This window comes from Oncorhynchus nerka, linkage group LG11 (genome assembly GCF_034236695.1).
Source record: "Oncorhynchus nerka isolate Pitt River linkage group LG11, Oner_Uvic_2.0, whole genome shotgun sequence".
Classification (NCBI taxonomy): Eukaryota; Metazoa; Chordata; class Actinopteri; order Salmoniformes; family Salmonidae; genus Oncorhynchus; species Oncorhynchus nerka.
The window spans coordinates 65084603-65110792 of record NC_088406.1 but is presented as its reverse complement, the minus strand read 5'-3'; the positions used below and the strand labels follow the sequence as shown (position 1 = coordinate 65110792).

At 43.6% G+C, this 26190-nt stretch overlaps 2 protein-coding genes and 1 long non-coding RNA gene across 3 annotated transcripts; 1 reads left to right on the top strand and 2 right to left on the bottom strand.

Annotated features, from left to right (window-relative positions):
- Nucleotides 1-498: 498 nt before the first annotated feature.
- On the bottom strand, nucleotides 499-3339 carry LOC115137338 (E3 ubiquitin-protein ligase TRIM21-like). Its single transcript, XM_029673624.2, has 2 exons — nucleotides 2793-3339; nucleotides 499-2526 (listed from the first exon to the last, which is right to left on the bottom strand). The coding sequence occupies exon 2, from the start codon at nucleotides 2522-2524 to the stop codon at nucleotides 893-895; it is 1632 nt and encodes a 543-aa protein (XP_029529484.1). The 5' UTR covers nucleotides 2525-2526; nucleotides 2793-3339; the 3' UTR covers nucleotides 499-892.
- Nucleotides 3340-8216: 4877 nt separating this feature from the next.
- LOC135559611 (uncharacterized) lies at nucleotides 8217-16440 on the top strand. The gene is made up of 2 exons (XR_010465142.1): nucleotides 8217-8599; nucleotides 15956-16440. It is a non-coding gene; the product is annotated as an uncharacterized LOC135559611 (long non-coding RNA).
- LOC115137333 (pleiotropic regulator 1-like) lies at nucleotides 16122-24505 on the bottom strand. The gene is given in 16 exon segments (XM_029673616.2): nucleotides 16122-16730; nucleotides 16950-17143; nucleotides 17516-17655; nucleotides 17822-17930; nucleotides 18227-18329; nucleotides 18434-18535; nucleotides 18679-18828; nucleotides 19401-19493; nucleotides 19757-19858; nucleotides 19988-20081; nucleotides 20350-20395; nucleotides 20398-20442; nucleotides 20781-20834; nucleotides 20951-21081; nucleotides 23932-24038; nucleotides 24359-24505. Coding segments are annotated over 16 exon segments (1539 nt in total). The 5' UTR covers nucleotides 24368-24505; the 3' UTR covers nucleotides 16122-16670.
- Nucleotides 24506-26190: the final 1685 nt, after the last annotated feature.

Genomic DNA, 26190 nt, shown 5'->3' with positions numbered 1-26190 from the left:
AAAAACACATAAACAAAGATTTTTTTAAAGTGAATGGGATTGAACAATAAAGTCAGGGACTTATTTCCATAACTACATGTACATATATAATGACATAGATACAGACATATTACAAAGATAGACAAAACATTTTCAACATCCAGACGAATATGAGGGGGGAGTTTAAGTGCAATTCTTACCAGCTTGTTTGGCTGGTAGCTTATTCTTTAGAAGTTTGGGGCTGCTGGTAGTAGGGCATCTCTTTATGTCAGATGGCTACCGCGTCTGTTATACAGAAATAGATGTACCGAAGGAGGGTAATTCATAGATTTTCGATCCAAATATTTTGTATAAAGATGAGCATTATATTGTGAGATTATAGGGGAAACTCTGGTTGGCATGAAAGTCTTCCTCACCTCAAATTCAACTGTCGAAATCAGTTTGAAAAGCCCGGGCGCACTGCCATCACATCAAAGGCCTGCAGTAGCTAAAGCTTAATAATAGACAAACCATACCAAATTTCCCAAACGTTTCAAAACTTTATTAGGTAATATCAAAAGTAAGTCATTGTTTATAGGGAGAATACGAGCAGAATGGTGAATGTAAATGAGGAAAAATTGCACTACCCCCCCCCCCACACAAAAAAGACAACACACAACCATCCCCAAAGCAATAAAAAAGGTTTGACAACCCTCCCCTATTTTGGACCACCCCTCTCCCAGTAATATTCAATCTGTCCCTAACAGAGTAAAGAGGTTTCACTTTTCATTTGATGATGAGATTTCGGAGGACATCCATGGAAAATATAATCATGTGTCATGTCGACTGACTAAATATAATAATTTCTAAATTGATATATTTAATGATTTATTAATGCAATTAATGAATGATCCATTCCCTTTCCGTTGTTTAATCAGTGTGTGTGATTGACAGGAGAGATGATGAGAGGGGCTGAGTTTTGACCATCATCATTATCAGAGGGGCCGAAGTATGGAAAGAGTTTCTCTGTAAAGGTGCAGCCAGTGTAAGATGAGATATGAGACCTGGACTCCACATCATAAAAGGAGACCAGACCCTCCTCATAGTCCACAAACACCCCCACCTTCTGGGGCTTCTTTCTCAGGGAGAGGAGGACAGGGGGAAAGATCCAGCTCACGTACACATTTACGTCCCTTCGGGACACAGTCCAGAGTCCATCCTCAGGTCTCAGTATAATAATCCCCTTCCTTTCTATGGACTCTCTGACCACTCCCAAATTCCATCTAGCCTTCCCCTTAACAATCACCTCATAGTAAAATCTCCCTGTTGAGAAGCCATCCTTTCCAAGGACAAATCGATGACCGTCAAACCTTTTTGGATTGTCAGGAAGATTCTGTGGTGCGTCTCCAGTTCTCACTTGTTTCCCATCTTCAGACAGGATGAGTTTGTGATGTGCTGTATCAGGGTCCAGAGTCACATCCACTGCATACTGCTGAATCCTCTTCAGTTTGACTTCAGGAAGCTTCTCCATCTCTTTATTCAGTGTCTCTTCCAGCTGAGACACTGCTCTCATCACAGTCCCCACACACAGATCACTGTGAACACTGATCTCAGACATGTTCTTGGTGGGTGGAGGTTTGTACACTAGTGATGGGAAGTTCTGGAGAAGTTGGAGGTGGTCCTCAGTCTGTGAGAGCTGCCTCAGGTCAGTGCTTCTCCTCTTCAGCTCAGTGATTTCCTGCTCCAGTTCGTTAATGAACCCTTCAGCCTGCCTCTCTACTGCTTTCTGCCTCTCCTCAATCACCTCAACAAGCTCAGCTTGGCTTTTCTCAATGGAGCGCACCAGAGCAGTAAAGACTTGTACACTGTTTTCTATCTCTCTCTTTGCATCCTTCTTGCTGAGATCTACTGAGAGTTTGATCTGTTTAACATTCTTCTGTCGGTCCTGGATAATCAGCTGCACTTCCGCCTCAGTTTTCCCCAGCTGAGCCTTCCTCTCTCCACACTCTTCCTCTATAGAGACAGTGTCATGAGTCTTGTGGTCTGCCTCAGTGCAGAACTGACACACACATGTCTGGTCAGTCCTACAGAACAACTCCAGGAGTCTGTCATGCTTCTTACACATCCTGTCTTCCAGATTCTCCACAGGGTTGATCAGTTTGTGTCTCTTTAAGGGTGAGGCTATCTGATGAGGCTCCAGGTGAGTCTCACAGTAAGAGGTCAGACACACCAGGCAGGACTTCCAGGCCTTGCGCTTCATCCCAGTGCAGACGTCACAGGCAACATTTCCAGGTTTAAGAGGGGGCCCATGTCTACCCTTTTCTCTCCTCTTTTTAAAATTCTCTACAACCTCTCTGAAAGTTGTGTTGACACGAAGTGTAGGCCGTCTGGAGAATTTCTCCTGACACAGTGGACATTGGTACAGGTCCTTGCTATTCCAGTACGTTCTGATACAGGCCATGCAAAAGTTGTGTCCACATGAAGTGGTGACTGGCTCAGTGAACACATCCAGACATATAGAACACAGGAACTGCTCTTCAGATAGGAGACTGCTGGAGGAAGCCATATCTAGAGAGAGAAGGTGGAACTATAAATTATTTCCTGGAAAGAGTCAGCTCTCGAAAGTTTTAGTGCCACTGTCAACATGGCATTTTGAGAATCTAACCAATGTTGATTAAAGTTGTTTAACCATACAACATACAGTATAAATCAGTAAATGTACAATATAAACATAGGTACTGTAGTCAAAAACTGGAGAATAAAGGAATTCATTAGAATACAAGAATTCACACACTAGAATGCATCTTCACCTGCCCTTGTAAATCTGTGCTCACCTGTATCTGTGTGTGAAAGAGGGTGCGCACTTTCTGCGATTTATCGGTACTGTCTTAGATTTTCCACAAGAGTGTGAGACCGTTTGCATATGTGGGCAACGTACAGTACGTCTACACACTTCAGTTTCACTTCAGTAAAGTGACGTTGCATGCTCCTCCCCACCCAGTGCTGCTCTGTGCTACCCTTCACATGGCTGATCTCTCTTCATGCATGAAACATTCTTGATACAAAAGTGTGAATCAGAAATGCTAGACAAGGAATTACTGCAGATGTATTGAAGGTATTCTAAAATCAACAACTACAATATAATTCTACAATAGACTAGTTGAGTCTTGTCGAATCTCTGAGCGTCATTTCCGGTCACAACTTGCAGACTTGTTTACGTGCGGCTGTGCGTTTTGTTGCCAACCTTACTTTGCTACCTGACAACTTTACGGTTTTTACTTTTGAATTACCGTTTATATTTTTATTTTTTCCCTCACTCAACTGTTTTTACTCCGGACGTTTTATCTGGACATGGTTCGTCAGGACTTCCAACAGCCGAAGCTAAGTAGTAACATTAACATGATGCCTTCTAATAGGCTCTATGCATTATACCGCCTCCAACGTTCTAATTTACTTCCGATCGAGTTGATGACTTCCGGAGCGAGTTCTGCTATTACATTACATTTACATTTAAGTCATTTAGCAGACGCTCTTATCCAGAGCGACTTACAAATAGCCTGCAGTGTCTGATTTTTACCACACGGGGCAGTGCAGTCCAATGTCAGTTCAGGGTAATCTTTACACAGTTCTGGTTACTGCAAAACAAGTTCCACCATATTACACAATAGATCCACATATTTGTTTTCTACTCAATAATACTAATTCAGGTGTTGTTGCATTGGTGTCTGTTTGTGACAAGAAAAAAGGTTATTGGTCAGTAGTGACAAGTGTTTTTGTGCAACACACACACACAGCTGACCTATAAAAAGTAAACAAACCCCAACTGTCATCTGATGATTTATCAGCAGATCAGAGAAGCCGAGTGCTATATAAACCTCCAGACTTGGCTCAGACACCACTGCACATTACATTTCTGTACTGCTTGGTCTCATTGGAATCCTTACTAACGAATATCAAAGCCATCAGAACAGTTTCAAAAAGATAGCCATCTGTTTATTTTCTACTCTAGTATGAAAAGGGTTTTCTTGGAACTTCAGTAGCAGACTGCAGGACATGTGATAAATACTGTGAGGCATAGGTGGTGTCCTCCCTACTTCTCCATCCCTGACTTCCTGTTTGTTTCTGAGTCTACTTCCTCCACTGGTCCTTCTCTCCATGGCCCTCCATCTGTCCACTGTTCCCCCTCCTCTCCTTCTTCCCCTTTTCCTCACCCTTCTGCCTCCCCTCCTCTCCTCCTCACCCTTCTGCCTCCCCCTCCTCTCCTCCACACCCTTCTGCCTCCCCTCCTCTCCTCCACACCCTTCTGCCTCCCCTTCCTCTCCTCTTCATCCTTCTGCCTCCCCCTCCTCTCCTCCTTCTTCCCCTCGTCCCCCCAGATGATGACCTCGTCCCAGCCTATTTCTGTTTGAAAAAGCTAGCCTTAGCTTTCCTAACTGACTGTGTATGTTGGTTCCTGACTTCCCTGAAAAGTTGCATATCGCGGGGGCTATTCGATTCTAATGCGGAACGCCACAGGACGTTTTTGTGCTCGTCACGGGCAGTCAAGTTTGGGGTGAACCAAGGTTTATATCTGTTCTTAGCTTATTTAAGCACTTTTTAAAGAGCAACCAGGCATCCTCTACTGGTGGGATGAGGTCAATATCATTCCAGTATACCTGGGCCAGGGCGATTAGAAAGGATTGCTCGCTGAAGTGTTTTAGGGAGCGTTTGACATTGAGGGGTGGTCGTTTGACCTCAGATCCATTAAGGACGCAGGCAATGAGGGAGTGATCGCTGAGATCCTGGTTGAAGACAGCAGAGGTGTATTTATTGTTTTTAGCATTCGCTTACTAGCTATCGTCGATGCATCTGACTGAAATAGTTAGCAATGACTATGTTTAAATTACAGCCCCGAGAAGGAGGTGCTAATGAACATTGTTCAGTGCCTATGTGTTCAGTTTATTCCAAATGTAATGGTATTGTGAGCATCCATCGTTTCCCGGTCGATGTAGAGCTCAGAAAAAGGTGGTTGGTGGCAGTACGTCGTGACAACTTTACTGTCACCAAACACACAAATGTGTGTAGTACACATTTCGTCGAAAGTGACTTTGTTGAGGGAAAATTGGGGGGGCGACAATACCTAAAAAGAGGTGTTGTTCCTACTGTCTTCGCGGTGAACTGGCACATTAAAAAGAGACCTGATGTTTGGGAAAGAAGACTGAAACCTCCTGCTCCGACGGAGGGGGATGAAGAACCAGGTGCGCTGCCTATGGACTGTGCCGTCTCTGATCCGGTCCAGACCCATGATTACTGTGCAGTCCCTGAACCCGCAGCTCTGGACATGGCCCTGGCCCTAATGGCAATCCATGAGCACGTAAGAGAAATTGATGAGCTTCGAGCCAAGCTGGAGAAACTGCTGGATCTGACGATGATATACGTTTTTACACAAGGTACAGTAATAATTTATTATCCAGCATTATTATTATTTACTATTAATTATTAGTATTATTATCCTAAAGTCCATCTTCCCTTTAAGTACATGTTCATTGTTATGTGAAACTGTGGCTAGCATATCTTACCCAAAGTAGGCACATTGAATGTATATTGTCTTTACATTATTTTTCAGTTAACCCCCAAAAATGCTCCCAGGTCGTTGCTTCAAATAAGATTTGGTTCTTAGTCCACTTTCCAGGTTAAATAACAGAACATTTAAAACAAATTCACTGCTATGATGATAGCTGCTGTGAATTACAGTACGGATTGCAGTAACAAGAAAACAGGCTACAATAGCAGGTAGGTCATGTCTAGTGCTAGGGCTTAGAGAAGATGGGCAATAACAGTAATGAGCTTTTTTGGTATTCAAATACTCTGGGTCCATCTTTAGATTTGCAAGCTATACCCACCTGATGACCTTCTGGCACTTGATTGAGCGGGCAGCAGAGACCAAGTTTATAAGAGTCACAAGCACCAATCCATCTGAAACAAGTGTTACTCGAAGAAAACCGGTAAGGGACAACTTCATTAAATACTTAAGAGTATATTATTTGATCTTACTGTAATTGTTAAATTTTTATTTTATTTCACCTTTATTTAACCAGGTAGGCTAGTTGAGAACAAGTTCTCATTTGCAACTGCGACCTGGCCAAGATAAAGCATAGCAGTGTGAACAGACAACACAGAGTTACACATGGAGTAAGCAATTAACAAGTCAATAACACAGTAGAAAAAAAAAATGGGCAGTCTATATACAATGTGTGCAAAAGGCACGAGGTAGGCGAATAATACAATTTTGCAGATTAACACTGGGGTGATAAATGATCAGATGGTCATGTACAGGTAGAGATATTGGTGTGCAAAAGAGCAGAAAGGTAAATAAATAAATAAAATAAAAAAACAGTATAAAAACAGTATGGGGATGAGGTAGGTGAAAATGGGTGGGCTATTTACCAATAGACTATGTACAGCTGCAGCGATCGGTTAGCTGCTCGGATAGCTGATGTTTGAAGTTGGTGAGGGAGATAAAAGTCTCCAACTTCAGCGATTTTTGCAGTTCATTCCAGTCACAGGCAGCAGAGTACTGGAACGAAGGCGGCCAAATGAGGTGTTGGCTTTAGGGATGATCAGTGAGATACACCTGCTGGAGCGTGTGCTACGGATGGGTGTTGCCATCGTGACCAGTGAACTGAGATAAGGCGGAGCTTTACCTAGCATGGACTTGTAGATGACCTGGAGCCAGTGGGTCTGGCGACGAATATGTAGCGAGGGCCAGCCGACTAGAGCATACAAGTCGCAGTGGTGGGTGGTATAAGGTGCTTTGGTGACAAAACGGATGGCACTATGATAGACTGCATCCAGTTTGCTGAGTTGAGTGTTGGAAGCCATTTTGTAGATGACATCGCCGAAATCGAGGATCGGTAGGATAGTCAGTTTTACTAGGGTAAGCTTGGCGGCGTGAGTGAAGGAGGCTTTGTTGCGGAATAGAAAGCCGACTCTTGATTTGATTTTCGATTGGAGATGTTTGATGTGAGTCTGGAAGGAGAGTTTGCAGTCTAGCCAGACACCTAGGTACTTATAGATGTCCACATATTCAAGGTCGGAACCATCCAGGGTGGTGATGCTAGTCGGGCATGCGGGTGCAGGCAGCGATCGGTTGAAAAGCATGCATTTGGTTTTACTCGCGTTTAAGAGCAGTTGGAGGCCACGGAAGGAGTGCTGTATGGCATTGAAGCTCGTTTGGAGGTTAGATAGCACAGTGTCCAATGACGGGCCGAAAGTATATAGAATGGTGTCGTCTGCGTAGAGGTGGATCAGGGAATCGCCCGCAGCAAGAGCAACATCATTGATATATACAGAGAAAAGAGTCGGCCCGAGAATTGAACCCTGTGGCACCCCCATAGAGACTGCCAGAGGACCGGACAGCATGCCCTCCGATTTGACACACTGAACTCTGTCTGCAAAGTAATTGGTGAACCAGGCAAGGCAGTCATCCGAGAAACCGAGGCTATTGAGTCTGCCGATAAGAATATGGTGATTGACAGAGTCGAAAGCCTTGGCGAGGTCGATGAAGACGGCTGCACAGTACTGTCTTTTATCGATGGCGGTTATGATATCGTTTAGTACCTTGAGCGTGGCTGAGGTGCACCCGTGACCGGCTCGGAAACCAGATTGCACAGCGGAGAAGGTACGGTGGGATTCGAGATGGTCAGTGACCTGTTTGTTGACTTGGCTTTCGAAGACCTTAGATAGGCAGGGCAGGATGGATATAGGTCTATAGCAGTTTGGGTCCAGGGTGTCTCCCCCTTTGAAGAGGGGGATGACTGCGGCAGCTTTCCAATCCTTGGGGATCTCAGACGATATGAAAGAGAGGTTGAACAGGCTGGTAATAGGGGTTGCGACAATGGCGGCAGATAGTTTCAGAAATAGAGGGTCCAGATTGTCAAGCCCAGCTGATTTGTACGGGTCTAGGTTTTGCAATAAATATCATTTACTTTTTGTTATGGACCGAATATAAGGACTATTGTACTAAAATGGGTTTCTTTACGTTCAGACACTGCCATCAATCGATGAGTTCTTCTTGTTTATGACTCATCTGTCGCTGGGTCTGAAGCAGAAGGATTTAGCCCACCGGTTCAGCATCCACCAATCAACAGTGAGCCGGATTATCATCTCTTGGGCCAACTTCCTCTACTGTCTGCTTGGATCAGCACGGATATGGATCCCCAAGAAAACCATCAAAGCCCACCTACCAGTTCAAGGACTATCCAGACACCCAGGTAGTGATCGACTGCACTGAACTCCGCTGCCAGACACCATCTTCACTACTACTGCAGAGTGAAGTGTTTTCTTCTTTCAAGTCACTCTGTACCTTTAAGGGCATGTTGGGAATGTCACCACATGGAGCTGTCGCTTTTGTGTCATCCTTGTGTGCTGGATCTGTGAGTGACAAGGAGATTTTCAAGCAGTCTGGAATTATTTCCTTACTCACACATCAACAACTGACACCCATGGGTAACGATGCTTCGAGGGTGACTGTTGATGTGTGCAGAGTGTCCCTAGTTCGAGCCCAGGTAGGGGCGAGGGGACGGACGAAAGAAATACTGTTACATTGGTGCCGTGACCCGGATCACTGGTTGCTGCGGAAAAGGAGGAGGTCAAAAGGGGGGTGAGTGTAACCGATGTGAAATGGCTAGCTAGTTAGCGGTGGTGCGTGCTAATAGCGTTTCAATCGGTGACGCCATTCGCTCTGAGACCTGAAGTAGTTGTTCCTCTTACTCTGCAAGGGCCGTGGCTTTTGTGGAGCGATGGGTAACGATGCTTCGTGGGTGTCAGTTGTTGATGTGTGCAGAGGGTCCCTGGTTCGACTAGACTGAACGGAAATTGCCAAACCGATAGGAAGTGTATTTAAAACGTTCGATCATGGAATGTGCATAAGGGCTATTGCAGTCGTTGTACTCATAATAAACAGGGGAACGATCGCCTTAAGGCGAGGATAGCTGTGCTGCAAGCCCAGCTTCAGACGCAATATTAGGCAAGGGTAATTTCAGTGTAGGAAAGGATGAAACGGCGTCTGTGCCACCAGTAAGTACAGATTGTAACCTTAGTATAAATCCCCTCGCACGGTCCCCACAGCCGGACAACTTTCTCATGGCTTCTGTATGGAAATGCTGTAGGAATGCTCAACCGGTATTTCTCATTTAGCCGACAAACTTTCAACTGGTTCTCCCCATTAAGCAGCGAGTCGGAGTCAGAGGCCCGAGCCTTCCCTGATCTCTACTTTTCCCTTTACGGGGTCTGAGACGCTGAAGCTTCCCACCATTAGCTCTGACAAATTGAAAACCCTAGTCATTGGCAACTCCATTACCCGCAGTATTAGGCTTAAAATGTATCATCCAGCGATCATACACTGTTTACCAAGGGGCAGGGCTACCGACGTTAAGGCTAATCTGAAGATGGTGCTGGCTAAAGCTAGAACTAGCGAGTGTAGAGAGGCGGTGGCCCGTTCCTGTAGGTTCATGCTCTACAACATCCGCAGAGTACGACCCTGCCTCACACAGGAAGCGGCGCAGGTCCTAATCCAGGCACTTGTCATCTCCCGTCTGGATTACTGCAACTCGCTGTTGGCTGGGCTCCCTGCCTGTGCCATTAAACCCCTACAACTCATCCAGAACGCCGCAGCCCGTCTGGTGTTCAACCTTCCCAAGTTCTCTCACGTCACCCCGCTCCTCCGCTCTCTCCACTGGCTTCCAGTTGAAGCTCGCATCCGCTACAAGACCATGGTGCTGGCCTACGGAGCTGTGAGGGGAACGGCACCTCAGTACCTCCAGGCTCTGATCAGGCCCTACACCCAAACAAGGGCACTGCGTTCATCCACCTCTGGCCTGCTCGCCTCCCTACCACTGAGGAAGTACAGTTCCCGCTCAGCCCAGTCAAAACTGTTCGCTGCTCTGGCCCCCCAATGGTGGAACAAACTCCCTCACGACGCCAGGACAGCGGAGTCAATCACCACCTTCCGGAGACACCTGAAACCCCACCTCTTTAAGGAATACCTAGGATAGGATAAAGTAATCCTTCCCCCTAAAAGACCTAGATGCACTATTGTAAAGTGGCTGTTCCACTGGATGTCATAAGGTGAAAGCACCAATTTGTAAGTCGCTCTGGATAAGAGCGTCTGCTAAATGACTTAAATGTAAATGTAAATGTATAGAGAAATTGTTATCCGTGTCGGCACCAACGATGTTAGGATGAAACAGTCAGAGGTCACCAAGCGCAACATAGCTTCAGCGTGTAAATCAGCTAGAAAGATACGTCGGCATCGAGTAATCGTCTCTGGCCCCCTCCCAGTTAGGGGGAGTGATGAGCTCTACAGCAGAGTCTCACAACTCAATCGCTGGTTGAAAACTGTTTTACTGCCAAAATATAGAATTTATAGATAGTTGGCCCTCTTTCTGGGACTCACCCACAAACAGGACCAAGCCTGTCCTGTTGAGGATTGACGGACTCCATCCTAGCTGGAGGGGTGCTCTCATTTTATCTACGACCATAGACAGGGCTCTAACTCCTCTAGCTCCACAATGAAATAGGGTGCAGGCCAGGCAGCAGGTTGTTAGCCAGCCTGCCAGCTTAGTGGAGTCTGCCACTAGCACAGTCAGTGTAGTCAGCTCAGCTATCCCCATTGAGACCGTGTCTGTGCCTCGACCTAGGTTGGGCAAAACTAAACATGGCGGTGTTCGCTTTAGCAATCTCACTAGAATAAAGACCTCCTCCATTCCAGCCATTATTGAAAGAGATTGTGATATCTCATATCTCAAAATAGGGCTATTTAATGTTAGATCCCTAACTTCAAAGGCAGTTATAGTCAATGAACTGATCATGATCTTGATGTGATTGGCCTGACTGAAACATGGCTTAAGCATGATGAATTTACTGAGGCCTCACCTCCTGGTTACACTAGTGACCATATCCCCCGTGCATGCCGCAAAGGTGGAGGTGTTGCTAACATTTACGATAGCAAATTTCAATTTACAAAAGACAACAACTAAGTTTTCGTCTTTTTAGCTTCTGGTCATGAAATCTATGCAGCCTACTCAATCACTTTTTATAGCTACTGTTTAAAGGCCTCCTGGGCCATATACAGCGTTCCTCACTGAGTTCCCTGAATTCCTATCGGACATTGTAGTCATAGCAGATAATATTCAAATTTTTGGTGACTTTAATATTCACATGGAAAAATCCACAGACCCACTCCAAAAGGCTTTCGGAGCCATCATCGACTCAGTGGGTTTTGTCCAACATGTCTCTGGACCTACTCACTGCCACAGTCATACTCTGGACCTAGTTTTGTCCCATGGAATAAATGTTGTGGATCTTAATGTTTTTCTTCATAATCCTGGACTATCGGACCACCATTTTATTACGTTTGCAATCGCAACAAATAATCTGATCAGACCCCAACCAAGGAGTATCAAAAGTCGTGTTATAAGTTTGAGGTCGACCGATTAATCGGAAGTGGCCGAATTCAAGTTTTCATAACAATCGGAAATCTGTATTTTTGGACACCGATTTGGCCGATTATTTTTCTTTATTTAACTAGGCAAGTCAGTTAAGAAAACATTCTTATTTTCAATGACGGCCTAGGAACTGTGGGTTAACTGCCTCGTTCAGGGGCAGAACGACAGATTTTCACCTTGTCAGCTCGGGGGATCTAATCTTGCAACCTTACAGTTAACTAGTCCAACGCTATAACCACCTGCCTCTCGTTGCACTCCACAAGGAGACTGACTGCCTATTTAACTACACATGGTTGATGATATTACTAGTTTATCTAGCGTGTCCTGCGTTGCATATAATCTGACTGAGCATACAAGCATACAAGTATCTGACTGAGCGGTGGTAGGCAGCAGCAGGCTCATAAGCATTCATTCAAACAGCACTTTCGTGCGTTTTGCCAGCAGCTCTTCGTTGTGCGTCAAGCATTGCACTGTTTATGACTTCAAGCCTATTAACTCCCGAGATGAGGCTGGTGTAACCGATGTGAAATGGCTAGCTAGTTAGCGGGGTGCGCGCTAATAGCGTTTCAAACGTCACTCGCTCTGAGACTTGGAGTGGTTGTTCCCCTTGCTCTGCATGGGTAACGCTGCTTCGAGGGTGGCTGTTGTCGTTGTGTTCCTGGTTCGAGCCCAGGGAGGAGCGAGGAGAGGGACGGAAGCTATACTGTTACACTGGCAATACTAAAGTGCCTATAAGAACATCAAATTGAAAAAAATCGTCCGATTAATCGGTAGCGGCCTTTTTTGGTCCTACAATAATCGGTATAGGTATTGAAAAATAATAATCGGTCGACCTCTACTATAAATTCTCAGACAACCCAAAGATTCCTTGATGCCCTTCCAGTCTCCCTCTGCCTACCCAAGGACGTCAGAGGACAAAAAACAGTTAACCACCTAACTGAGGAACTCAATTTAACCGTGCGCAATACCCTAGATGCAGTTCCATCTAAAAACTAAAAATATTTGTCATAAGAAACTAGCTCCCTGGTACACAGAAAATACCTGAGCTCTGAAGCAAGCTTCCAGAAAATTGGAACGGAAATGGCGCCACACCAAACTGGAAGTCTTCCGACTAGCTTGGAAAGACAGTACCGTGCCGTATCGAAGAGCCCTCACTGCTGCTCAATCATCCTATTTTTCCAACTTAATTGAGGAAAATAAGAACAATCCAAAATGTATTTTTGTTACTGTCGCAAAGCTAACTAATAAGCAGCATTCCCCAAGAGAGGATGACTTTCACTTTAGCAGTGATAAATTCATGAACTTCTTTGAGGAAAAGATCATGATCATTAGAAAGCAAATTACGGACTCCTCTTTAAATCTGTGTATTCCTCCAAAGCTCAGTTGTCCTGAGTCTGCGCAACTCTACCAGGACCTAGGATAAAGGGAGACACTAAAGTGTTTTAGTACTATATCTCTTTACACAATGATGAAAATAATCATGGCCTCTAAACCTTCAAGCTGCATACTGGACCATATTTCAACTAAACTACTGAAAGAGCTGCTTCCTGTGCTTGGCCCTCCTATGTTGAACATAATTAACGGCTCTCTATCCACCGATGTGTACCAAACTCACTAAAAGTGTCAGTAATAAAGCCTCTCTTGAAAAAGCCTAACCTTGACCCATAAAATATAATAAACTATCGGCCTATATGGAATCTTCCATGCGCAGCAACTCACTGCCTTCCTGAAGACAAACAATGTATACGAAATGCTTCATTCTGGTTTTAGACTCCATCCTAGCACTGAGACTGCACTTGTGAAGGTGGTAAATTACCTTTTTTCCCCATCTACAAAATATTGCAAAAATCTGAAACTTTCTGTCCAAAAATGATGCAGAAAAATTAATCCATGCTATTGTTACTTCTAGGTTAGACTACTGCAATGCTGTACTTTCCAGCTACCCGGATAAAGCACTAAATAAACTTCAGTTAGTGCTAAATACGGCTGTTAAAATCCTGACTAGAACCAAAAAATGTGATCATATTATACCATGCTAGCCTCCCTACACTGGCTTACTGTTAAGGCAAGTGCTGATTTCAAGGTTCTACTGCTAACCTTCAAAGCATTACATGGGCTTGCTCCTACCCAGCTTTCCAATTTGGTCCTGCCGTACATACCTACACGCACGCTACGGTCACAAGACGCAGGCCTCCTAATTGTCCTTAGAATTTCTAAGCAAACAACTGGAGGCAGGGCTTTCTCCTATAGAGCTCCATTTTTATGGAATGGTGTGCCTACCCATGTGAGAGACGCAGACTCGGTCTCGACCTTTAAGTCTTTACTGAAGACTCATCTCTTCAGTAGGTCCTATGATTGAGTGTAGTCTGGCCCAGGAGTGTGAAGGTGAACGGAAAGGCTCTGGAGCAACAAACCGCCCTTGCTGTCTCTGCCTAGCCGGTTCCCCTCTCTCCACTGGGATTCTCTGCCTCTAACCCTATTACAGGGGCTGAGTCACTGGCTTACTGGTGCTCTTCCATGCCGTCCCTAGGAGGGGTGCATCACATGAGTGGGTTGAGTCACTGACGTGGTCTTCCTGTCTGGGTTGGCGCCCCCCCTTGGTTTGTGCCGTGGCGGAGATCTTTGTGGGCTATACTCGGCCTTGTCTCAGGATGGTAAGTTGGCGGTTGAAGATATCCCTCCAGTTGTGTGGGGGCTGTGCTTTGGCAAAACTGACCAGCATTACAGATAATTAACAGGCACTTTTCACGTCTGAAATAACTCCATCATACCTTGTTCAAAGTCTTCTTGCATGGACATTCTTTTTTTATTCTAAATTTGTACAAGCTGTTGTCTCACGCCCGATAACAGGATCCGGTTACTACGGTGGATCAAATATGAATGAGCCACTTACTCTGAGGATGTTTGATATTACTCTAATGTTTGAAAGGCAGGTCCTACAAGTACTGAAGTTGTCATGTCAGAGGCAATGCATGATCATAACTGACAATCCCTACATTGTGGCAACGTTGAGTCATTACTGAGTTGGTAAAACTGAATCCATAGAAAACGGGATTCCCTATTATTGTATCTCTATTCCCTTCATGAGTTTTTGTTATTTAACAGAATTGTTCAACCTTTTGCATACTAATTAAACAATCAATGTCCTCTTTTCTTTGTGAGAGCTGTGGGGCAAGAGAGGATCAGTTTAATCTTGAACATGGGTTTGTGTCTGTATGTCACTGTATGTTATTTAAATCGTTTTGATGCCTTCACCATTATTCTACAATGTAGAACATGGTAAAAAGTAAAAACCCTTGAATGAGTAGGTTTTCTAAAACTTTTGACCAGTAGTGTATGTATATATCCATTGATTCTTGAATAACTTATGAGTTCAGTTCAACTGTCACATTCCTTGAGAACCCAAAATATAAGCTTGTTTTCCGCCAATGTTTGTAAACATTGTTAAAGTGAACAAACACTGTATAGCCTCATATCGTGGTTAAAACATTCATTTTTATATCACTGATGGTCAGTCCTTGTAACCATAGCTGTCTATTAATCTGAGAGTGTTTACATTTCTCTAGGCCCATCCCTCAGCTTTTTACCAAAACAGAGGCAGGGAAATCGTTTTGTTGTTTCATCTGTGAACTTGCCCTTTTAAAGAGCTGCATATTATCAAGATATCAAAGTGGCCTGGATTTCTGAGTTATATTCTTCAAGAATGAATGGGTATTTATAATTCATTTAAAAGGCTAACAATTGATGTAGAAACTGCATATTTCCCCTTTAATGCACGTTGGGGAGTTAATTTACACTGTAAAGGGGTTGCTGAATTTGACAGTAACTTACTGTGGCAAGTCAAATTCTGTAATATAAATATAGTATCAAAGCAAGTACTGTGTAATGACAGTACAATACCGTAACATTGATTATTATACTGTTAAAAAAGTGAATATTAGCGTAATCATAATGAATGATAAAAATGCTTTACTGTAATTACAAGGGATTTGTGCAAGCAGGTTGGCTGCTAAGTGTTTAGACATTACAGCATATTAATGAATAGTTGGTGTCTTACAACACTTGCACTTCTGGAAGCTTCCAAACTGGCAGCGACTACAGGGGAAAACAGAGCACAGGACATGGCAAAATGTGCAACCATTTCAGGTTGAAGACTTGCCCCACTCCAATCTGTCCCCTATACATTTTAAATTGATGGGGCACTATATAACCATATAGGGCTTAAATTGGTACAGCATTCTCACTCACAGGTGCAATATAGCCTCTTACAAAGCCTCAAATATGTTAATAAGCCAGAAACAGCAATACCATTTTTGGCACTCCCAATGATACAGTACAGATACTGTATTATGTGGGTTGGAATTACAGTACCACTCAAAATACACAATTTTCCCACAATGGCCCATAATTTACAATATGCTACAGTAAAACGGAGTATTTCACTGTTGATAATACCCCAAATTACCGTATAAAGTAGTTTTGTTAGAGTGAACATCTGCTTTGTCTAACAGGTGAGCAGAAGTTCCATGTTATCAGGGAAACCAGGAATACGGTTGAGCTCCAGGACCACCCAGGAGATGATGGATACTGGGAGATCAATGCAAACAGCTCCAAACACGATGGGAATGTTGTCACCAATGGTTACATGGGTGAGTCACGCTTCACGGAAATTCAAAATGAGATGCAACATGTTTTTTATTTTTATGGTTCTGTTAATCATACAGTGATTTATTTCATACACCAGATTGCACAACAAATTACATTTCTCTTGTATATACAGTTGGTGTTTCTGAAATAAAGAAATAAAAGAAAACATTTCTAATGATGAGAAAATCTTGGAATTTTCCACACATTTACTAGATTTGACCCGAGTGGGGACTATGTGTACACTAAGGCGAGCTCTTATGGAGCTGAGAAGTGGCTTCTCATGGTGGACGAGAGTGACCAGAGATATGAGAGAGCATTCATCATCAAGAACAAACATTCTGGAAGGTTATTGGCTGTCCAAAATGGCTACTTTGTTGGACTAACATTGTACATTAAAGATGGCAAAATGGTACTTAGAATAAGGACTACTTTGAAACCCCCAAAAATTACAGTAAAAATAAAAGTCAACTCGTTTTTGTGCGAATATTCTTCTTTAAAAAATGATGGGAGTTCTATTGATGGGAATATTGACAGAAATGAACAGAAATGAATTAATATATTTTTTTGTTTGTTGCAAAACTAGAATCTTTTCCTCTTGAGGATTTCCGGTTTCCAGTTGATTGGGTGGCTTTCCTCGGTCTGAAAGAAAAAAACAATCCCACCCTAGTCAGAAACAAGAACTTGTGAAGTAATACCATAGTTTCATTAGCTTAGCAATGTTTTAGTGACTGTCATTTTCCCTGACTGAAGAAACATCCACTTTGTATGAGGTTGTAATTAACACGTCCATTACTGAATCACATCTCAAATCAACAAAAACTTGTGTTTTTACAGCACAGGATACAAGTATTTCCCTACCGCGGTGTCGTCCTCTTTGTACACCTTGATGGTCTTGTCGGCCTCGGCCGTGATCAGCCTGCTCTCCGAGTGGTCGAACATGCAGGCGAAGATCCCCGATTCGCTGTCCAGTGAGCCGGGCTGCACGGCGGCGTGGATACGCTGGAAGTTGTAGCCGGTCCGCCAGTCCCACAGGTGAATGGTGCCGTTGTCAGCTAACGGAGACAATAAAAAGATGTAAGGATTAGCTGTATCTAGATCAAGACAGCGGTGTCTAGGATCTAGCCGTATGTAGGATTTCCTATCACTTAGCCATTCAATATATTTGCTTCCAGCCTCTGCAGTTACCACTTCCCTTTCATTTGTTGCCCATCTTTAGTAGTGTGCTTTCGAAGCAACAAAGCCCTTCAGAATCATTCAATGTACTATGACTAGAAATAATCTGACCAAATCATCCGGACAGAGGCTCAAAACTGTCTATTTCAATCGCAACATATATACAAGATATTTTTTGTTCAAACACGAGTCGCCAGTGCGCGATGGGACAAGGATATCCCTGTTGGAAAAAGTAAAGGACGTTTTCATACCTCCTGATACCAGCACGCCGTCTGAGTTGACCGCCATTGCGTTGATGATGGCGTTGTGTCCAGAGAGGTTCTGGATGAAGTTGCCGTCTGGGAACGTCCACTGCTTGATGTTGTCGGCAGAGCCAGAGGCTAAGGTATACCTGTAACATTCAGCCAAACAATGGTTCAGTGCCATAACTCAAAACGCACAAAATAAAATGAGCGAGCCTATCAACCCTATCATTAACTACAACTAGATAACAAAAGATGACGAACTTGGGTGCAACATATGCATCACCGTTTACCACGTATGAGGAAGTGACGTACTGTCTGGGATGTAGGGCCAGTGCTCTGACAGACTTCTTGTGATTGGTGAGAGTGGCTCTGGTCTTCCCAGCTATCAGATCCCATAGCCTGATGGTAGAGTCGTGGCTCCCTGGAACGGAAAGAGCCAGGTCGTGTTCAGGTCACACCGTGGCAATATGTTTTGAAACTAACAATAAAACGCTGCGTTCTTATTCGGACAAGTTCAAGTGTTCTATCCTATTTTTTTCCCTACTGAACATGACCCAGGAGAAAAGGTCCAAATAAAAAAATCCTGATTTCTCCTTGCGCCAGCTCATAATAGAATGTAACAAGATGATAAGCCATTGATGGTAGTTTGGAGTGAGTCAACTAGCCAATATATGAACACAGCAAGGCAAAGCAGTTGTAACATATCCTTGTCCGTACCTGTGATGATCTGCGGTTCGGCGGCCTGGCATCTGACTGTGGCCACTGTGTTGGTGTGTCCGGACAGGGTGTGCACGTTGGCTTTGCTCCTGATATCCCACACCTGTAGACGTAGAGATTTCATATTGATCTCCCAATACACTCCAAAATGTTCCACTAAAATAACGTTTTTGAAAGTTAAGACAACTAGTAATTAGCAAGACTTACCCTGGCTGTGGCATCTCGGCTGCATGTGACCAGCACGTCGATGGTTGGGTGCAGGTCCAAGTCGTACACGGCGCTGAGGTGGCCGTGGTAGTGCCTGATAACCTAAAAAAATTGTGAAAGTGAGGTAGGGCAGAAATGAGTGGGCGTAACTATACTAAATAATTAACTAAATAATAATGGACCAACAGTCCATTGAAACGCATCATATAAAGTAAAGCAGAAATGAAAGGGTACTAGTACAATACCTTGTTGTACTCCAGATCCCAGCACTTGACCTGCTTGTCCTCGCCGCAGGAGAACAGGTAGGGGCTCCGGGTGCTCACGGCCACGCCGCGCACTGTGCTGATGTGTCCCGTCAGGGAGAGCTTTAGCTTCCCACTGGCTAGGTCCCAGATCTGTCAGGAGAATGAGAAACAATGGGGATTTGACGTCACGGGTGAACTTATAGCTGACGTATTACGAGATACATGACTAAATGCCACCAGTTGACTGACATTGAATAGATCAAATGGGTGTCCCAAAACCCTTATGGATGTCACTTCTTATTATCATATCTGTTTCACTGGCTGCACCTTTACAGAGGTGATCTACCCATTCTTCAGTCCCTGTAGTGATGATAGTGATAAAAACGTAGCCCCTCTCATCATCTCAAATCAAATCAAACAAATTGTATTGGTCACATCTTTCCTGTCAATCACACACACTGATAAAACAAAGGCGTTACTCTTCCTTTAAAGCTGCAAAATGTAACTTTTTGGGGGGACCCGACCAAATTTACATAGAAATGCTAGTTGTAGATTTCTCATTGAAAGCAAGTAGAAGAAGCGGTATATCTGTTCTATGTGCACTATTTCTATGCGTCCCATTCTTAAGTTTCATTTTTGCATCTTTTACTTTCGGTTTTGTACACCAGCCTCAAAACCGCTGTTTAGAAGTTACAGATCTCTCGGTCTCTCTCTGTACTCACCTTAATGGTTCTGTCGCCAGCGCCTGTCACAAACCACTGGTTGCCGGGCTCTACGGCAATGGACCTCACCCAGCCAAGATGACCACTGATGACCTGGAAGGGATAAAGCAAACCTGTATCAGTTACCACACAAAACAGGGAGCAAGTCAATACACATGAAGGTATCTTAAAACGCATAGGCCTTGCATGAAGATATTCTATGATTTATTGTAGTACGTCCAAAGGACTAGGGACAGTTCCTTACAAAACATCCAAGCTTTTTGTGAGTGTGCTCTGTGCATTTGATAAAGTTTGTGGACTGTAGAGGAAATAAGTGCATTCAGAAGCTCTTGACATGACAAAACAACGTCCTTTACCCGAAACAGCTTCCATGGAGCGTGCCACTGGGGCTTGGGCATAGTGGGAGCTTTTCTGGCAACGAGGGACGAGTTCTTGGTGCCGCCTCCTTCCAAAAGAGACTAGAAATAAGACAGAAAACGATTAGCATTATTCACAGTGGTAGCATTATATCATACGAGACTGGATGGAAGGTTGGTGCAGAAATGCATGCGAAGTGTAATGATACGTATCGGAGAGCGTTACCCCACCATAGCGTGTGAGTGAGGAGCAGGAGACCTCTCGGCCCCCCCTGCGGTTCTGTGAATGTCCCCGACGCCAGCTGCTGTGCGACTGGCGTCCAGCCTGCAATTACACGCACGCAAAGAAATGGATGCTGGATGGTGTCAAAGTGCACTCCTAATAAGATGGGCAACCCCGATTGGAGTCCCGTGTTGCTTGGATACAATAACACTTTGTTCATGTCTCTAACATCTGGGGTCTGTACAGGAGGTTGTGGTGCTACGGAATTGCGGGGAAGTACAGACTGTCTGACGTGGACTATTGAATTCCGTTTGCTCTGGTGTCTTCTCACTCCCGACACATCTACCGTGCATCATCTGAAAGGATGTACCTGGCTTGTGATGGCGGCAGGGCAAGAGCCATGGCGTGAACTCCCCCTCACTGGGGTTCCTATGTATCTGAGTGTCCGCCGTCAGAGCCACCCCTGGGAAATGACAATACACAGCGTTATAAAGGTCACGTAACACCCCCCCCCCCCCCCCCGAGGACACAATATGAACAAATGTGGTTTTACATGCAACAGTAGCATTGCATGGGGTTAGACCAGAGGGAGGGTTCTCCAAAGTCTGGTCCTGGAGAGATACTGGGTGTGCAGGGTTTTGTTCCGACCCAACATTTAACACACCAGATTCAAATAAGCATGATCTTCAGCCATGATTCGCTGAAAACGGGTGTTAGGATAGGGCTGGAACGAAAGCCTGCACCCCCAGTACCTCTCCAGGACCAGAGTAAGGGAACCCTGGGTAAGACTGTTGTAATTACCAGGTCCTGAGGGGTATGCGTGTGTCCCAGTGATCAAGTACTCTGGATCATCACCTGGAAGACCAGAGGGTTATAAATGAGAAATACTCGGGAGGTATTGCTCTCATTCGTTGCCCATGAAATCAATAATGATTTGTCAATGATTGATGTTGAAGTGATGGCATTCTTACCAGGTTGGGCATAGTTCTGATTGGCAGGCATGTTGGAGCCCAGTGGTCTGTCCTTGCCCTCTTTCAGAATGGGCATGTGTAGAACGGCACTGTAGTCTGCCCTGAGCTTCGCTGCCATCTTCACCTTGTGACTACGAAGGGAAACGCTAGTTAACTCAGTTGAACATATCAGAGCATGAAAGTAGGGGTGGGCGATACGGCCTAAAAATCATATCTTGATCTTTTCAAACGTATAGGTGACTCACAATATATATACACAGTACCAGCCAAACGTTTGGACACACCTACTCATTCAAGGGTTTTTCTTTATTTTATACATTGTAGAATAATAGTGAAGACATCTTGACTATGATATAACACACGGAAGCATGTAGTGGCCAAGAAACTGTTAAACAAATGAAAATATATTTAAGATTTTAGATTCTTCAAAGTAACCACGCTTTGCCTTGATGACAGCTTTGCACACTCTTGGCATTCTCTCAACCAGCTTTACCTAGAACGATTTTCCAACAGTCTTGAAGAAATTCCCACTTATGCTGAGCACTTGTTGGCTGCTTTTCCTTCAATCTGCGGTCCAACTAATCCAAAACCATCTCAATTGGGTTGAGGTCGGGTGATTATGGACGCCAGGTCATCTGACGCTACACTCCATCACTCTCCTTCTTGGTCAAATAGCCCTTACACAGCCTGGAGGTGTGTTGGGTTATTGTCCTGTTGAAAAACAAATGATAGTCCCACTAAACCAAAACCAGATGGGATATCGCTGTAGAATGCTGTGGTAGTCATGCTGGTCAAGCGTACCTCGAATTCTAAATATTCACCAACAGTGTCACCAGCAAAGCACCATCACCTCTATGCTTCACGGTGGGAACTACACATGCGTATATCAAACATCTCAAATTTGGACTCATCAGACCAAAGGACAGATTTCCACCGGTCTAATGTCCATTGCTCGTGTTTCTTGGTCCAAGCAAGCCTCTTCTTATTATTGGTGTCCTTTGGTAGTGGTTTGTTTGCAGCAATTCGACCATGAAGGCCTGATTCATGCAGTCTCCTCTGAACAGTTGATGTTGAGATGTGTCTTTTAATTGAACTCTGTAGCATTTATTTGGGTTGCAATTTCTGAGGCTTGTAACGCTAATGAACTTATCTTCTGCAGCAGAGGTAACTCTGGGTCTTCCTTTCCTGTGGCAGTCCTCATTAGAGAGAGTTTTTTAAATTTTTATTATGTTTTATTTTACTAGGCAAGTCAGTTAAGAACAAATTCTTATTTTCAATGACGGCCTAGGAACAGTGGGTTAACTGCCTGTTCAGGGGCAGAACGACAGATTTGTACCTTGTCAGCTCGGGGATTTGAACTTGCAACCTTTCGGTTACTAGTCCAACGCTCTAACCACTAGGCTACCCTGCCGCCCCATAGTGCTTGGTGGTTTTTGTGACTGCACTTGAAGAAACGTTCAAAGTTCTCGACATTTTCTGGATTGACTTCATGTCTTAAAGTAACGATGGACTGTCATTTATCTTTGCTTATTTGAGCTGTTCTTGACCTACTATGGACTTAGCCTTCTTCTGTATACCACCCCTACCATGTCACAACACAACTGAATGGCTCAAACACATTAAGGAAAGAAATTCCACAAATTAACAAGGTACACCTGTTATTTGAAATGCATTCCAGGTGACTACCTCATGAAGCTGGTTGAGAGAATACCTTCATGCAAAGCTGTCATGAAGGCAATGGTTGGCTACTTTGAAGAATCTCAAATCTTTTGGTTACTACATGATTCCATGTGTTATTTCATAGTTTTGAAATTAGTAAATATAAATAAAAACCCTTGAACGTGTGTCCAAACTTTTGACTGGCACTGTATACTTTTTTAAAAGCTTTGTCGTACAATTAAAGGTAAAATATGTCAGCCAATCAGCTCCTATGTTGTTCAATGAGACGTGCCATTCCATAATGGCTGTGTGGCTACTGCTATCTAGCATGATGAAAACGTCAGATTACTTAAAGTGGTCTAAGGCACTGCGTCTCAGTGCTAGAGGCGCCACTACAGACCCTAGTTAGATTCCAGGCTGTATCACAACCGGCCATGACTGGGAGTCCCGTAGGGCGGTGCACAATTGGCCCAGCATGGTTAGGGTTTGGCCGGAGTAGGCCGTCTTTGTAAATAAGAATTTGTTCTTAACTGAGTTTCCTAGTTAAATAAAGGTTAAATAGAAAAAGTGTAACTCACATACGTATTACACTGACACCCCAACACACACATACTTGTTTTCACTAACTCCCCTATGAGCACACAGTGGACTCTACCAACACACACATACTTGTTTTCACTAACTCCCCTATGAGCACACAGTGGACTCTACCAACACACAAGTAACAGGCGCACACATGCATACTGAACCCCACACTTTCACACTCTCCACATACACTGCTGCTACTGTCTATCCTTTTGCCTAGTCCCTACCTATATGTACATAGATCTCAACCTTGTATCCCTGCACATTCTACTCTGTACTGGTACTCCCTGTATATAGCCATGTTATTCACTGTGTATTTATTCCTCGTGTTACTATTTCTATTTAATATTTATATCTCTAATTCTGCATTTGTGGAAAATACTTGTAAATAAGACCTGTACGTAAGCATTTCACTACACGTGTTGTTTACGAAGCATGTGACAAATAACATTGTATTTTACTGGATGATGGGCCAATTCAGAGTACAACGAATTTCTCATCCCTGGGAGGTAGGGTTTCTAAGATGCGATGGGTCCCGGTATCTTAATCTAAACAGAAAGCCTGTACGACCCCCTGCGCAGCTGTAAGCAAGTGTAGGGTCGGAAACTATTATGTCTATCCCGAACACACATACAGGACCCACCCACACACAGCTGATCTTTATCGCACACAGAAACGAGTAACGTTAGCGAGATGGGAGAACAAAGACAGCATATTGTTTTACAAAACACGAGTACCTTGTTTCATCCAAGGAGACTGGTTTGGCATGGTCAGCCACAAACATATCATGAGTTCTCTTGAGGGACCTGAACACGAGCGTGTGCACAGAGTGCTTTTGCACATCCTGAAAAATAAAATACACGGAAACATTACTTTCGACAACAGCAATATCTGTCATTGCTAGTTACCTACTGTAGCTACATATTCATGATGCATGCTAGCTTGCCAAGTATATCTCAGCTCCACGATACCACATCCGCGGATGTTACTTGGGCTAGATGTATATATAAAGTTGATCCGACTAATATTAATTTCCCAAATTGAATTATTTTAAGTGTGCTTCAAATAGGCTAGGCATCGTGCTAACGTTAGGTAGTGGCGCGTCAGCTACACCTATTGTTATTTCAGCTTTACTGACATGAAGATGCACGAATTAGCACACACCTCAGTCATTTCTGATGTTATTTAGCCAGATACCTTTACGATCTGTAAAAAAAAAAACTTTAGATAAAACAGATGTAGAAATGTAGCTAGGTCCAGCTTTCTAAACAAACGCAGATGCTGTTCCGATGCACCGGATGTAAACAATACGGTTCACGTGTTCATTTCCGGGTTAAATTTGTTTTTCTCCCCCTGACGATGAGCGCCACTCCATGGCCACATCTAGTAACATTTACGGTACAAGTATTTGATTAATTCTGCAGCGCTGCTTAACCCAACATAACTATTCAGGCCTTATTTTCAAGGCCTTATTTACATGTTAAGCCCTAATCACATGTAAAGCCTAGGCCCGTTGTTGTTGTTGTGGCTTTCGAACACTTCAAATTGTCTATTTGGATTTCATCCTGACTTTATCAAATCAAATGTTATTGGTCACATACACATGATTAGCAGATGTTAATGCAAGTGTAGCGAAATGCTTGTGCTTCTAGTTCCAACAGTGCAGTAATATCAAACAAATTACACAACATATATCCAATACACACAAATCTAAGTAGGAATGAATTAAGACTGTATACTGTACAGTATATGGACGAGCGCTGTCAAAGCAGAACGGACTAAGATACAGTAGAATGGTATAGAATACAGCATATACATATGAGATGAGCAATGCAAGATATGTAAACATTATTAAGTGAATGAGATACCGTAGAATAGTATAGAAAACAGTATAAACATCAGATGAGTAATGCCAGATATGTAAACATTAGGTGGCTAACATACCTTAGAATAGTGTAGAATACAGTATATACATATGAGAAGAGTAATGCCAGATATGTAAACATTATTGATTAAGATACCGTAGAATAGTATAGAATACAGTATATACATATGAGATGAGTAATGCCAGATATGTAAACATTATTAAAGTGACTAGTGTTCCATTCCTTAAAGTGGCCAGGGATTCCTGGTCTATGCCTATAGGCAGCAGCCTCTAATGTGCTAGTGATGGCTGTTTCACAGTCCGATGGCCTTGAGATAGAAGCTGTTTTTCAGTCTCTCGGTCCCAGCTTTGACGCGCACCTGTACTGACCTCGCCTTATGGATGATAGTGGGGTGAACAGGCAGTGGCTCGGGTGGTTCATCTTTTTGGCCTTCCTGTGACATCGTGTGCCTTATGTTCTGAATACGTCAACACTGTCTTTTGAAAACCTCTGGAAACTCTGGTACTTGAACAATGTTTGCCAAGGAAAGTACATTGATTAATATGTGTCTAATACACTCAATTCTAAATGACCCCCATTCAAGACACACCTCTGCATTTGGCAATTTTCAATGTGTATTTCAAATCAGATCCAATGTCATTGGTACAATACACATACTTAGCAGATGTTATTGTGCGTGTAGCGAAATGCTTGTGTTCTTAGCTCCAATAGTGCAGTATTATCTATCCATTCACAACAATACACACAAATCTAAAAGTAAAAGAATGGAATTAAGAAAATATCAATATTAGATTGAGCAATGTCGGAGTGGCATTCACTAAAAGACAGTAGAATAGAATACAATATATAAATATGAGACGAGTAAAGCAGTATGTAAACATTATTAAAGTGACTAGTGTTCCATTATTAAAGTGTCCAGTGATTCCAAGTCTATGTATAGTTCAGCAGCCTCTAAGGTGCAGGGTTGAGTAACTGGGAGGAAGCCGGCTAGTGATGGCTGTTTCACAGTCTGATGACCTTAAGATAGAAGCTGTTTTTCAGTCTCTCGGCCCCAGCTTTGACGCACCTGTACTGACCTCGCCTTCTGGATGATAGCGGGATTAACAGGCC

Coding starts and splice junctions, on each gene's coding strand:
- LOC115137338 (XM_029673624.2), bottom strand. CDS start 2,524: ATGGCTTCCTCCAGCAGTCTCCTATCTGAAGAGCAGTTCCTGTGTTCT.